At 43.0% G+C, this 15,995-nt stretch overlaps 1 protein-coding gene across 2 annotated transcripts in view; it reads left to right on the top strand.

The window, feature by feature from the left end:
* The window catches only part of LOC109934535 (dynein axonemal heavy chain 3-like), a 429,003-nt gene that overhangs the window by 192,787 nt on the left and 220,221 nt on the right, over positions 1-15,995 (top strand). For both annotated transcript variants that reach the window (XR_007264478.1, XM_048610380.1), the window contains exons 21-23: positions 6,825-7,055; positions 10,528-10,626; positions 11,132-11,271. Coding sequence is in view for 1 of the 2 variants with exons in the window: in XM_048610380.1 (XP_048466337.1) it covers positions 6,825-7,055; positions 10,528-10,626; positions 11,132-11,271 (470 nt within the window). In the remaining variant the exon portion in view is untranslated. The remainder of the gene's footprint in view (positions 1-6,824; positions 7,056-10,527; positions 10,627-11,131; positions 11,272-15,995) is intronic.

The raw sequence follows: 15,995 nt of genomic DNA, 5'->3' as shown, positions 1-15,995 counted from the left end.
ACTTGTGATGCCAAGACATACAAGGCTATTGGCCAAGTGTTGGGAAATGGGATTCGAATAGTTAGCTGGTTGTTTTTGACCAGCAGAGATGCAGTTGGCCAAAGGGCCATTTTTCTGTGCTGTACATCTCTATCACTCAAAACAAACTGCCAGTATCAATATCTTGTATTCAGAACTTTGTCAGTGGAGCTGCAGGTAAAATTTGCCACCCTTCATTTCCATTCTGTTTACTGGCTCATGCCTAGTTTGAGGCTGGGATGTCAGGATTATTAACAGGCCGGTAGTAACACACCTCACTAATGACAGGCTGCCAGAGTCACAACAGCAATTGTGTGTCTGCAGACTCTGTGATCGTGCAGACAGCATGACTTAATCATTTGGGAAAATTGCCCCAGCAGTTTCCTCAGGCTGCTCTGAATCATACTGAAACGATTTCTTGCTTTCTGTCTGCTCCTGCAGCTCCAGCAGCCAGAGAAAGGTGGTGGCTAGCTTCTCTGTTGGCAGGGAATTCAATCTTTCTGTAAACCTCAGCTGCAGCCTTCTGTCGACCCACTGATAAACCGAAGGGGTCAGATCTAGTCTGTGCTATGTCACTGCACAAAACACAAAGGGATGGGTTTTCTCAGCAACTTAAAATGCTGTTAAATACCCTCCTTGGGATGCTCAGCATTTCTTCCTGTTCTCTTCATGTGCTTGCTTTGCCAGTCTTTCTCTGAAGAGATTGACTAAATGGGGCTGTGTTTATGTCATGTAGCAAGTACAGCCATAAAGAACAAGTGCACATTGATGTAGAGTCATAGAGTCATACAGCACAGAAACAGACCCTTTGGCCCAACTCGTCAATGCTGATCAAGTTCCCCAAACTAAATTAGTCCCAGTTGCCTGCACTTGACCCATATCCCTCTAAACCTTTCATGACCCTCTAAACTATTCATACACCTGTCCAAGTATCTTTTAAATGTGTGATTGTACCTGCATCTACAACTTTCTGTGGCAGTTCATTCCACATACGAACAACCCTGTGTGTGAAAATGTTGCCACACAGGTCCCTTTTAAATCTTTCTCCCCACTCCTTAAAAATATGTCCCCAAGCTTTGAACTCCCCCACCCTAGGGGAAAAAAAACCTGTCCTATTCACCTAATCTATGCCCCTCATGATTTTAAACCTCTTTAAGGTCACCCCTCAATCTCCTCCGCTCCAGTCCCAGACTATCCAGTCTCTCCTTATGACTCAAACTCTCTAGTCCCAGCAACGTCCTGGTAAATCTTTTCTGAATCTTCTCCAAAGTACTAATATCCTTCCTATAGCAGAGCGACCAGAACAGTACACAGTAGTCCAGAAGTGGCTTCACCAATGTCCTGTCTAACTTCAACATGACATCCCAACTCCCATACTCAACGGTCTGAGCAATGAAAGCAAGCATGCTAAATGCCTTCTTAGCCACCCTGTCTACTCATGATGTAACTTTCAAAGAACTACGTACCCGAACCCCTAGGTCTCTCTGTCCCACAGCACTACCCAGGGCCCTACCATTAATTATATAAGTCCTGCCCTTGTATGTTTTACCAAATTGCAATGCATCACATTTATCCAAATTAAACTCCCCATACCATTCCTCAGCCCATTGGCCCAATTGATCAAGATCTCTTTGTGATCTTAGATAACCTTCTTTGCTGTCTACTATAACACCAGTTTTGGTGTCATCCACAAACTTCATAACCACTCCTCCTAAATTCTCATCCAAATCATTTATATACATTGCAAACAACAGTGGACTCAGCAAGGGGTTCATGGTCAGGTGACAAGATGTTTTTAAATTGAGCTGTTCAGAGACATTATTTTACACTGCTGGAGCAGTTGGAACTTGAAGTTGGGTTTCCTGGCTCAAAGGTAGGTACACTACCACTGCACCACAAGACTCTTCTCTGGTCAAGTGACAACACCTGATAGTGAATTAGGTTCACACGGTCAACTCTGGTAAGTTTCTTATATATAGATGAAGAGTCAGATTATTTATAGAACTGTGAGCTTTCAGGTATGTTTCAGGGAGATTGCATTGTTAAACAGGAACTGCCTGATTGTGGTAGTTTTCAGTCAATCAGCTGAAAGCTGGTGCTTTGAATGGTGTTAACTACTGTATCAGAAGGTACAACGAGCTAATAATGGGCAGCACAGTGGTTAGCACTGCTGCCTCACAGCAGTTTGATTCCACCCTCGGGTGACTATCTGTGTGGAGTTTGCACATTCTCTCTTTGTCTGTGTGGGTTTCCTCCGGGTGCTCCAGTTTCCTCCCACAGTCTAAAGATGTGCAGGATAGGTGGATTGGCCATGCTAAATTGCTTATAGTGTTCAGGGATGTGTGGGTTATAAGGGGATGGGTCTGGGTGAGATGCTCTGATGGTTGGTGTGGACTTGTTGGGCTGAAGGGCCTGTTTCTGCACTGAAGGGATTCTATGATTGATCAAAGGATCTAGATAAGAGACAGGTTTTTAAATCACATGGTCAGTCAGGATGTGCAGACTATACCTGAGTGAGTAATCAATTAGAATTAGGTGGTAGATCCTGATAAGTCTTTTTCAGGTTTCAATGTAGATTAAGAGTCAGACTCTGACAAGCCAACTAACAATCTTGAAACTAAGTGCGATCGCCTTGTTAAACTGGCTGAAATGTAGCCAGAGAGGTGATGAATTGTCTTTTTAATGCTGAGTTCTAGCAAGTTTAAATATAGATTAAAAGTCAAGTGAGTATGATTACCTTGTTAAACCGAGTGAAATGTAGCGAGCAGTGAATTGGGATCACTTGGGAATTCGATGCATGGAGGAAAGGGGTATATTAGGTCAAGTTTATTGCAACCAGTAAAAGTAGTTATTTATCACTTCGATTAAGGTTTAGCAGTAGTTGTCAGGATTAAGTTCAGGCTAAGTAAAATAAAGTTAATGTAAGTGAGGTAAAGCTAAGGCGCAGCAGGGCAGTTTGGGACAAAAACAGAAGTTGCTGGAAAAGCTCAGCAGGTCTGGCAGCATCTGTGAAGGAAAATCAGAGTTAACGTTTCGGGTCCGGTGATCCTTCCTCAGAAATGTTTGTTTGTGTGATTTGTGTATCCTGTAGTATGTGGGAAGTAGTGGATGCTTTCTGTAACTGAGGCAACTGTGTGAGGGATGTGTCACTAGCTACAGAAACCTGAGCTCTCGGTTTCAGAGCGCGATCAGTCACTGTCATATCAGTGAGATGAAGGAGCGTGTGGATAGCTCATTCAGAGAGGTGGTCACCCCCCAGAGTAGGAACATGGAGGCAGAAAGGGGAATGGGTGACATTCTTAAAAAATCTACAGACATAAGAATAGGAGCAGGAGGAGGCCATTCAGCCCCTCGAGCCTGCCCTGCCATTTAATACGATCATGGCTGATCTCATCATGACCCAACTCCACTTTCCTGCCCACTCTCCCTAACCCTTCCACCCTTTACTAATTAAAAATCTGTCTATCTCCTCCTTTAAACTTATTCCGTGCCCTGTCATCCACTGCAGTCCACAGTGGTGAATTTCACAAATTCACGGCCCTTTGAAAGAAGGAATCTCTTATCTCCGGTTTCAATTTGCTACTCTTCATCCTAAAACTGTGGCCTTTCTTTCTAACCCCTGGGGACCACTCTGGAAGTTCCAGAACATCAAAACCAATAGATTTGATTGTGTTGAATTCTGTTGGATCTCCCCCATTTATGGAGAAACAGCAGGGAGCCTCCATCAGATCAGTGATGGAGCATCAAATGCCCTTTTGTCATTGCCATGCCCACTTGTGAGCTGTCCCTGCAATCAGGGGCAGGGGGCAGTGCCAGTGGCCCTGCCCAGCATGGGTTGCAAGGTAGGCAGAGTCATGTGGCTGTCTGCCTCCAGTGCCAATGGGCAAGGTGGTGCTACACCTATCCATCAGAACACCATGGGATCCAGGATAGTTTGACCCTCACAGGGAGCGGGTGTCAGAGATAAGAGCAAGGAGTTAGCTCCATGCATTTCACCCTCCACTCCCTCCCAGAACCAGGAACCCCACACCTTGGTGATGATGTGACCCACTCTTCCACTGCCTCTTTCTCATGGAGGCCACTGGCAGAATCCCACCAGATTTGTGGGATGGTTTACCACGGGCTTGGAAAGTGGTGGGGCTGTCACAGTGTTAATGAGAAACCAGTAAATTACGGTGGATTCAAGGGTAAGGAATGTTGATTGCCCCATTTTGGTGATTCCGATTGACATGTCATGTCCAGAATCCTGTGTCAGGGGAGATGTTTGCCCATTGCTGGGTGCCCCTACCCACAATTCAGTGTACCTGACCACCACAGATCCCACTGTGAGGGCGCAGTCAGTCTTGTCCATTATGGCTGTTGTCACCTGTTTCAAAACCTTACAAACTAGGATATCAGGTTCAGGAGATGTAACCTGCAAAAGTGATTTGATGCTAAAACTACAATAATGGAGTTCCATTAATCTCCCAGCTGACCACGCATTAAGCTACAAGAAGATTTCCCACTTGCACTAGTTTGGCACTAATTACTAATAGATTAATTATAGGTTGAGATCTTTTGGCCTTTGATTCTCTGGGCGTTTAGTTTCTTTTTTATAGTTGCTTGAAGTTGCACTGTTTTTCAGAGAGTTGTGTCTCAAGAGATTTCTGCTGATGCCTGCCCAAACCAGTCGATCCCAGCCTTTGGCTTCCTCTTGGATCTGGGAGCATGTGCAGAAGTCACGTGGAGTAGGGCCAACTGCAGGAGGTGGGTGGGAGGAGAAAGGTGGGATGTGTTTACCCATCCAATGAGAGGTTGGGCAGTCCCATTCAGGTTGTACGTGAAAAATTCGAGTGCGAGAGCACTGACCTCAAGCTCAATTTCCCCATTCACTGTCACTCCTTACCTTCCATTTATCACTGAGCACCACATCATTCTCTTGGCTAGAAGTTAAAAATAATGGCTAAAACAAATATTCCAATCCAAACGCATGAAGCAAACCTTGCCACAATGCATACAAACTTTAACTCATCAATGTTGTTCCTGCCTTTTGTGGCTGTTCAGCTGGGGAATGGCGGATGCCAGATGAAGAAATGGTGCCATGCTTAAGCATTACCTCTTGAGAGGGATGCAAGCTATACAATGTGGTGGAGGGTTACCATGACACAGTGCTGATTCTGGGGTTGAATTGGAGTTGAACTGCATGATTGGCATCCAAGCTCCTGTATGAGACTCCTTTGCAGTGGCAATGTCATAATGGTAACTCACTCATAGGAGCACGAAGCATTGAGTGACAGTAGAATGCAGGCTTCATCAGCTGGAATGGTCTCTTGTTGCTATCCTCAGGGAAAAGATCGTCCATTCTCTCCAGGACAGCCCTCAGAGGAACCTCTTGGGAGGTAACGCTAAAGCATGGCACCATTTCTTTGCCTAGTGTCTGCCATTCCCCAGAGGTCGGTGTATGCGCTGTGCAGAGGCTGACTGATGTTTCTATGGTGTAGAGAGTAACATGCTGTCCACTTGCCTTTTAAAGATTGGCAGATGCAATTTGGAGCCTGGGATGTCCCAGAAGGGGACAGAAAACTTCCTGCCGTGACATTTGGTACTGTACTCACGTGTGAATATATCATGAGCTGAGAAGAACGCTAATTGTGAAGCCCCCTCCTCTTTTACGCCCTCCGCCACTTGGTGTCCAGGAGAGAATATTCCACCTAATGTTTTAGATCAAGGGATTATTAGCTGCCACAAACCAAAATGAAGGCAGGTTGGAGCAGAGCTGGAGGTCATGTTACAAACCAGCTAGTACACTGTGTATAAATGTTATTTCTCCAATATATGGAGAGGACCAGAGGATATCCAAATATCCACAGGTACATTAGTCACAAAATCCAGCTGGTACCTCCCAGAAGTGGGGTCACTCGAGGTATTAATTATCATCGTCAGGGCCACATCCGGTCAATTATAGTTTAAACCAATATACTAGAGCAAGTGCATCCTGGGAATGAGTGAGTATTGCCCAGTGATGGAGCTGTGAGCTAAGGATCATGTTGTAGTTGCTATGATAAGGCACCTGAAGATGCATTCACTGACCCAGAGGACCACTCATGGGAGGTCAGTAAACCTCTTGCAGCACTACTTCAGGGGCTTGGGCCTACAGACCTGCTACGGGCTGGAGCTGCAGTTGACTGCCCTCACTGGCTACTTAGTGGGTGTCTGACCCTCTGCAGATCAGGCAACCCTCGTACCTGCTTGTAGTGATTGTAACAAGGTCAGCCAGCTGGACCTCATAGAATATGAGTTTCCTGATTGAGGATGTTAACCTGGTCCAATCAAGGAACCCTGGCTGACAGATATAAACAGGAGTCATCAGGGGTTCTGCTCTGTCTGAGAGCTGGCTCTGAGGGTACTGGATCAATGTCAAGGACTCGCCTTGTGTAAATAAAGGGTGATTTGGTGATAGGAAACTAACCTCCATGGAGTTACTTCAGTGCAGTAACCCACAGTCAGTCATTGTTCTTGGATGCTAACACTCATTTGAAAGAGCATCAGCAGCTTCAGAATCTCCCTTGCAAGAGATGCATCATATTCCCCTTTCTCAGGTGCATTATTTGATTATGTTTCAGCCCCAATGTGCTTGTCTGTGTTTTCACGTTGCATTTTGAAATTCCTTAATAAAGCAAAAAATACCTTTGCAATAATATGGAATTAAAAATGGATACAAACACCAAATGATGAAGAGCTATTTCTCCATGCATTCAACATTGAAACTGTGTAGATTGTTTGGAGAGACTGTGTGTGTGTAAGGAGATTCCTTCACTTTGTCACAGGTCGGATTCAGTATCATGCCACATGACAGCACAACCTTGATGGATGTCATGCAGTTGGGCCTTGAGAAGTACCTGGAGGATTTAAACCACATCAGCTCACAAGCTAGTAAAGAATATGCACTGGAGAAAGCTCTCAGCAAGATGGAGGAAGACTGGGACAAAGTCAATTTTACTTACACCTGTTACAAAGATACTGGCATCAACATTTTAGCAGCAGTGGACGATATTCAGGTGCAGTATGTCAAAGGTGGTTTACTGAGGCAGGAGCTTAGATCTCATAGATTCACACAGCACAGAAAAGGCCCTTCGGCCCATTGAGTCTGGACCGACATAACTATCAGGCGCGCTAATCCCATTTTCCTGCACATGTCCCACATCCTTGAATGTTATGATATTTGAAGTACTCATCCAAATTTATTTTAAAGGTTGTAAGGTATCCAGTCTCCACTACCTTCCCAGGCAGTGCATTCCAGATTCCCACCATCCACTGAGTGAAAAAGTTATTTTCCCAAATCCCCTCTGAATCCTTGCCCCTTACCCTAAAACTGTGCTCTCTCGTGATTGACCCCTCAACCAAGGGTAAAAGCTGTCCTTTATTCACCTTGCCCCTACCCCTCATAATCTTATACCTCTTAATCATGTCCCCCCTCAGTTTTCTCTGCTCTAAAGAAAACAATCCAAGCCTACCTAGTGTCTCCTTATAGCTCAATTTCTCCATCCCAGGCAACAGCCTGGTGAACCTCCTCTGTACCCCCTCCATGGCTGTCACATCCTTTTGTAGTGAGGTGACCAGAACTGCGCACAGTACTCCAGTTGTGGCCTGAACACGCTCTGTACAACTCCAACGTTACCTCCTTGCTCTTATACTCAAAGCCACGACTGAAGAAAGCAAGTGTCCCATATACCTTCTTAACTAGTCTATTCACGTGCTCTATTAACTTCATGGATCTATGAATAATTACCTCAAGATCCCGCTGTTCCTCTAAGCTACCCAGTGTCCTACCATTCATTAAATACTCCCTCATCTCGTTTCTTCTTCCAAAGTGCATCACCTCGCACTTATCAGGGTTAAATACCACCTGCCACTGGCCTGCCCATCTGACCAACCCAACTATATCTTCCTGTAACCTACATCATTCTTCTTCAATATTAACCATTCTTCCAATCTTAAAGTCAATGAAAATTTGCTTAACACTCCCCCACGTTTTCATCGATATTATGTATGTATATAACAAATAATAAGGGTCCCAGTCCTGATCCTTGTGGTACACCACTGGACACCGGTCTCCAGTTACTCAAACAGCCTTCTACCAGTGCTCTACCATTACCCTTTGTGTCCTATGACTGAGCCAGTTTCTGATCCATCTCGCCAAGTTTCCCTCCATTCCTGTGTGCTTTAACCTTCTCAACCAGTGTCCCATGTGGGACCTTGTCAAAAACTTTGCTAAAATCCATATAAACTACATCAACTGAATTTCCCTCATCCACACATTTGATCACATTCTTAAAAATTTCTAACAAATTTTTCAGGCATGACCTCCCTCTGACAAATCCATGCTGACTCTCCCTAATTAACCCATGCCTTTCCAAGTGGGTATTAAATCCTTACCACTGACATGTGACTCACCTGTCTGTAATTTCCTGGTTCATCTCTACCAACCATCTTAAAAAGTTGAACCACAATAGCCATCCTCCAGTCCACTGGAACTTCCCCTGTGGCCAGAGAGAAATTAAAAATTTATGTCAGAGTCCCTGCAATTTCCTACCATTTCCTGCCTTTCCTGCCTTTTCTGCCACAGCAGCCTGGGCTGCAGTTCATCTGGACCGGAGGATTTGTCCTATGTCAAGCAGTGCAAGTTCCTCACAGTACCTTTTCTGGAATTCCGTACCCACGTTCTCCTTTTCCAGAGTGAAGACTAAAGAGATGTGTCCATTCAGCAGTCTTCCAATATCCTGTGGCTTCACACACAGAGAGAGATCCTTGATCTCTAATGGGGCCTATTCTCCATAATATATTTATAAAATATCTTGGGATTCTCCCTAATCTTGTCCTTTCTCATGCCCCCTTTTTGATCATCTAATTGCTTTCTTAAATTCTCTCCTGCAATGCATGTATTCCTCTAAGGCCACAGCTGAACTGCTCCCTTTGAACTTGCTAAAAGCCCTTCTCTTCTTCCTCATCCATTCCTAAATTTCCTAGACATCCAGGATTCTGTGAACTTATTGCTCCCGTATTTCCTTGTAAAGGGTATATGTTGGACTTGTACTCTCTCCAGCTCCTTTTTGAATGCCACCCTTTGCTCCTCTGTAGACTTATCCACAAGGAGCTGTTCCCAAGTCTACTGTGGCCAGATCCTGCTTTATTTTAATAAAATCTACCTTCCCCCAGTCCAAAGCCATCTTTTGCAGGCCATCTTCTTCCTAGTCCAGAACGAATTTGAACCGTACCGTGCTGTGATCACTATCACTAAAATGCTATCCCACTGCCACATCGAACACCTGTCCAGCTTCTTTCCCCAGAACTGGATCCAGCACTGTGCCATTCCTTGTTGGGCCTTCTACATATTGATTCAAAAAAATCCCCTGGATACATTTTAAGAAATCTACCCTCTCTAAACCATTAACACTGTGACTATCCCAACATATGTTGCAAAAGTTGAAATCCCGTGGTATAATTACCTGATTGTTACTCTTATACATGTCTGTGAACTGTGTAAATGATACATTGAGGGAATGCCTCAAGTTTCCTTTAGGTGTTGTGCTGTTACCCCTGATGGTTAAGGAGGAGGTTGTGAATCCTTTTTTTTTGTTAGACTTGGAGTGGGATTTTATCAAATGCAGGAGCACTATTTAGAATGTGTTCAGTTTTGAGAGTGTAACTGGATTTGAACCTAATCTTCAGAAATCAGCTGTGCCTGGAATAGAGATCAGAAGATGTCTAAAGACTGCAGCTCATTTGATCTTTTGCTTGCTCCAGTGTGTGTGATGGCACTCACTGGCAGCTGCTGTTCCTGTGATTTTAAAAATACCTGATTTCCTAATTGGTAAAAAAAAGGAATGAACCAAACTTGTATGAAACCATTTTTCATAAATAGCGTCTAAAATCACACCTGGTCACTTCACAAGAATCAGCCTCAAGTTCACATTAAAAAAAGCAAAATTATATCATCTTAAATTTTGAACAAGTAACATTGGATGAGTTCTCTCACTTAGTGGTTTAACATCACAGATAACAATTAATTCTTTTGTTGCAGATACCTGACAAAAATCATGTAATTCCACTATTGCAAAACAGGCTTTTTATAGAAAAGAGGTTTAGATTGTCTGCTTTGAAGTTAGCTTGACATAGTCTGATGCTTTTAGGTAATAACCTACATTATACCAGGAAAAGGATGAATAGGAGTTTGAAGGTTATTTAATAGCTGCTATCTTGTATGCTGCATTTAAAGAAAACATTATGTGATCTTATTGAATAAAGGTGTGAAAATTTAAATTATAACAGTGACAATGGTGAAACTATTTTAAACGAGATTGTTTGTAAATGACACTCCAGTCTCTGCAGCAAACAGCAATAAGGTTCAATCACTGCCTATTGCTGGCCACAAATCTCACTCTGTACAAGCTCTAACTTATCTCTTCATTTTATCTTATTCTTGGCATCCATTCAGGACCATAATCCGTGAATCTAATCTATTTCTCTCAGGTTTTACTTGAGGACCACATTGTAAAAACCACCACCATGAAAGGTTCTCCATTTATTGCCTCCTTCGAAAAGGAAATATCAGCATGGGAGTCTAAACTGGTAAGTTGGTTTCTTGTAGAATTTAATTAGTGTCTGGATTTTTTTTTGTTGCATCCCACGCCTCAGTTTTTTGTTATCTGTTGGCGTTCATGCTTCAGCAGTTTTCAGTTGATGTAACTTCTTCAACTTGGGCTGCAGTGCTGGTCTTGTGGGAACAGCATGACATGCAAACTACTGAATTGAGGCTGCTTTAGTTTTCATCGTGAGAGACGAAACTAAATAGGCAGTCACTCAGTAAGTGAGCAACTCATCCATGTGAGACCGACCAAGGAGCAGGCTTGGCTCTTACTTCACTGTGCTTTTTCAACTAGAACAGAAGAAGGAATGTCAGGGCTAGTTGTACAAGATGAGAGTTCACCTACCAGAAGCTTGCAAGACAGAAATGAGGAGAACAGGCGTCTGCAGAGCCATCCCCTTTATCTGAAAAGTAATCTGTCTCATTTCTTGTTACATTTGTACTGGTAGCAACAATTTTGACTTCACCCAGTGTGCTGTCTTTTCATAGTGGCTGATGCATAATATCCTGGAATCTTGGCTCCGTGTCCAAATGGCTTGGCTGTACCTGCAGCCAATATTTAGCTCGGAGGATATCCACAATCAGATCCCAGAGCAAGGGAAGATGTTCGAAGTGGTAGACACAAACTGGTAAAGAACTCCTCTTACTTAAACGAAACAAAAACGTTTGAAAAGATCACAGTGGAAGGGAGGGGCTTTGGTCTGTATTTATGTTATATTAGAAACTAACTGCTTTTATAAGAACGTGTGACATTTACTGTGGTTCTACAATGAATTTATCCGCAAAATCACTGTTTAATCTCCTATTTTACTGGCAAACTGTATTTTTTTTCACTAGACAAGTGAAAATATTTGTTAGTCTAACATACATGACAGAAACTGATTAAATTTAAGTTCCTTCACACAGAAAGGATTGTAATCATGATAAGTGATGAAATATAATCAGTTCATTTGGTGTTGCGTTGATTGTGTTTACATTTAACCCCATTGTCTAGTGTTTTCTTGTCATTGTTGGAATACTGAGTGTGTAGATTGACTTTGTTTTTTTTTAAAACTCACCGAGTAAATCTCCTTCTGTCAGTCGGGCTCAAAGTCCAACAGTCTTTTTGGAGCTGAATGAACTGTATTGTCCTCCAGGCTTAAGGGATGCAATTAGCAATTTCAAACTCCGATGAGGAAATATGAGGTTGGTATAAGGCAAGAGACTAGGGGATTAATGTCAAACCAGAACAATGAGAACTCCTTCTAATTACAAATGCTTTTCACTGGTAAACGTAGCAAAGGTTTTAAAAATTATTCAGTTAATTAATTTCTTATTCTCATCTCTGATCTGGTTAGTAAATTTGACACATTATTTGGTTATTTCATTTGATTTAAAAATAGTTGGTTCAATAATCACACAAAAAGAACAAGGCAGATGTCAACCTATAAAGATCCAGAGGACTGTTTCTCTCTTGAGGGATGTAAGTGTACATCTAGTAAAGTTTGGCCCAGCTAGCCATCTTAGCATCAAGTAAACATGAATTTCTAATCTTTCAATATTGCACAGTCGGTAATGCAACGAAGCATATCTCTTTTGGCATTGGTTTTATGCTTCACCAAAAAAAATTGGGTTCAAACGATGGGCTGGATAAAGAGAATGCAATGTCAAGAACAGTCTTCAGACTTGGGTCTTTGCCGGGCTGTTTATCATATATTAACCCAAAACATTACTTCGTAATCTTTGATATATCTGGCTGTAATCCTACTTTATTAAAAGACTATTTCAACATGTGCTTCTTTCTTCCAAATCCCTAATCATCAAACTGCCTCCGCCTACTCTGTGCTATTTGTGCCAGTGGGGAGCAGATTTGTAACAGCACCACTAGGTTGCTGCAGGGTCCTAAATCCCTTGCACAGCAGTACGCTTGGTACAGCAGAGTTTGAATCGAGACATAAAAGTCAGGCCTCTGTCAGTCATCTAAGTGGATGTAAAAGACCACAGGGCGTAGGAGAGCAAGGTAGTTATCTGTGGTATCCCTCCAGCATTACCAGTAAAACAGACGTTGTGATCATTTATTATGTAGCTGCTTATGGGATCTTGCTGTGTACAAATTAGCCAGTGAGTTTCCTGTATTGCAACCATGACTTCACTGTGAAAGTATTTCATCTGGCTTTGGGAGGTTGAGGTTGCGAAAAGTGCTCTCGAAACAAGTCTTTCTTTGTTTAACAATTCCATCATGTTTTCTTTTTGTAATAGCCTGGATTGAATTGTGAACTGTTACAGCGGCATTCATATTGATACCAAATATAAGGAGGCCGATTTGTGAAGAGACAGTCAATCAGGACACAGCTTGAATGATGCTGCATGAGACTGAAATGAACGCAATGATCTGAGAAATGTTTTAGCACATGCAGAACGTGGTGTGTGTGCTTTTATAAAAACCAAACTGTGCAAAGAACTGGCTTCAACTACCCACAACATACATTTCCAAAATGCCTCTCAATCTTACCAGCCTGTGCACAATTTGGTTTTATATGTTTAAATGAATGTTCCTACCCAGAGGGAAAATCCAGCAACAGTCAGTAACACTGGAATGAGGGTACAGGAGTTCAATTTTGAATTACACAAGATTTGTTGGACTAGCGTGCATCATTTGTACATTGTACTAATTTTTATTATTCTGGAACAGCATAGATCATACTCAGCCTTTCTATAAATGTGTTTTGAATATTATTCTGTGCAGTGTGACAATTGTTGCATCCAGTTAACTAAATCCTGTAGGGCTCCATAAGGTACAGACTGACCAACTGCATTGTGTGGTGATCAGGATTTTTAAAAAATCAATGTTGGACAAGGGCATCACAGGATGGTCCAGTGTTTATTGACTGTCCCTAATTGCCCTTGAGAAGGTGATGGTGAGCTGTTACCTTGACCCGCTACAGACCATGTGCTGTAGTAGACCCACAATATCTTTACGGAGGGAATTCCAGGATTTTGACACTGAAGGAACGGCAATACATTTCCAAGTCAGGATGGTAAGTGGCTCGGAGGGGAACTTGCAGGTGGAGGTGTTCCTGTGTATCTGTTGCCCTTGTCCTTTGAGACGGAAGTGGCCGTGGGTTTGAAAAGTGCTGTCTGAGGATTTTTGATGAATTTCTAATGGGACAATATGTTGTGAGTGAGTCAGACTATTACCATTGATATCCCTGGTCTTCATATTGAAGTATAGTTGCAATATTCCTGTGCTCCATCTGGTGTTCTTTCGCATCTCAATCATAATGGGCAGAATTTAATTCTAGGGTTTTTGAGCAGATTTGTAGCTCGGGTTGTGGATGTTGTGGTTGATTGGCTCGCCGAGCTGGTTCATTGCACTGCAGACGTTTCGTTACCCTGCTGGGTAACATCATCAGTGCTGAAAACGAAACGTCTGCAGAGCAACGAACCAGCTTGGCGAGCCAACCAACCACAAGAATTTAATTCTCCCCCACCCCCACCTCCCAGCCTCCCCCCACTGACCATGGAGGGTTTGGTGAAGAAGGGGGATTTTAAACTGACTTATAGGGGTTCAGGATAGTGGTGGAGCCTTCCAACTTCCTACATTACCCCTATTCCATTTCCAGGGATCTCTCACAATTAGAGCCCAGTAAAGGGTTTTGTTCTGTTTTCACTGGTGCCCCAGCAAGGGGCAAGGGGGCTATTGCCATGCAACAAAGTACACCATCAAACCCTGACATGTTTTTATGGGTTGTTGATGGGGGAGCTGGAGAAGAGGTCCCTTATATATAAACGTGTCTGATTTGAGGGACCAGAAACTGGGATGGGGGTTTCTCCATTGAAGAAGCAAATTCTGTAACCATGACTTTCCTTCCTGATTTGCCTGCGCCTGGGATCCAGCAACAATCCTAAGCCTTGTGGTGGGTTTCGCATCAACAATCATACAGGATCTGTTTTAAATATTGAAGGATCTTCATGTTTTGTAATAATTAAAGATGACCCTCTCATACTTGGTAAAACAGGATTGAACATTCTGCTAATGAGCCTTACCTTGGAGTCAGATGTTATTTGATTCATGAACATCCCATCAATGAAGTACAAAACTCAATATAAAGAGCTTCTTGTACTTGCCAGTTGAAACGGAACAATTCGATGAAGCAACCAATAAGGATCAGAACCTGAGAGCAGGTGGAGATTTTGGCTGAAGGGGGGAGTTAATTGGTCATTAGGAGATGGTGAGAAAAGTGGAGTTGAGGCCTCATTCTGATCAGCCCTGATCTTAGCCAATGGCAGAGCAGGCTCTAAAGGCCAAATGGCCTACTCCTAGTTTCTGTCTGATGCTGAGAACATCACATCAGAAATAGTGTCTATTGATGATGGAATCACAGAAGCGTCACAGTGCTGAAAAGGGCCATTCAGTCCATCATGTCTTGCACATTGTTTCTATCCAAACAATCATCCAATGCTCCTCTTGAATGCTTCAATTGATTGATTGATTGATTTTATTGTCACATGTACTGAAATACAGTGAAAAGCTTTGTTCACAAGTGATACAGGCAGATCACAGCAAGAAAAGGATGTACAGACCAAAAAGTCTTAGAGGCATACAGGTTATATTATTTGAGGCTAGAGTCCATTCAACAGTCTGATAACACCGGAAAGAAGCTGTTCCTGAACCTGCTTGTGCGTGTGTTCAGGTTTCTGTACCTTCTGCCTGACGGAAGAGGTTGTAGGAGGTCATTACCAGGGTGCGATGGGTCTTTGATGAGGTTGGCCGCCTTTCTGCAGCAGTGAGCCGTGTAAATGGAGTCCATGGATGGAAGGTTGGCTTCTGTGATGGTCTGGACTGTGCACACCACGTTCTGTAGTTTCTTATGGTCCTGGGCAGAGCAGTTGCCATACAGGCCGTTATGCACCTGGACAGTATGCTTTCTATGGTGCATCTGTAGAAGTTGGTGAGGGACCTTATGGACATGCTAAATTTCCCCGAGGCTCTGTTGTGCCCTTTTAACTGTTGCATTTACATGGAAAGTCCAGGGCAGGTCATCAGTTATTGTCACTCCAAGGAGTTTGATGCTCTTCACCCTCTCAACTTCAGTTCCTTTGATGTAGATGGGGGCCTGTACTCCTCCTTTTGTTCTGAAGTCGAACAATTCTTTAGTTTTGCCGACGTTGAGAGATAGATTATTATCATTGCACCACGTCACTAAGCCCTCTACCTCCCTTCTATATTTTGACTCTTTGTTGTTAGATATCCATCCCACTACAGTGGTGTTGTCAGCGAGCTTGAACCTGCCTTGACTACATTTCCTGGCAGTGCTTTCCAAATCCGGAGGTATTTTTCATTGTATTATATTTGCAAATCACTTTGAATCTG

This window comes from Rhincodon typus, chromosome 22 (genome assembly GCF_021869965.1).
Source record: "Rhincodon typus isolate 14 chromosome 22, sRhiTyp1.1, whole genome shotgun sequence".
In the NCBI taxonomy this organism is placed as follows: domain Eukaryota; kingdom Metazoa; phylum Chordata; class Chondrichthyes; order Orectolobiformes; family Rhincodontidae; genus Rhincodon; species Rhincodon typus.
Note: the sequence above shows the minus strand (reverse complement) of the source record. Positions and strands in the feature narration are given on the sequence as shown.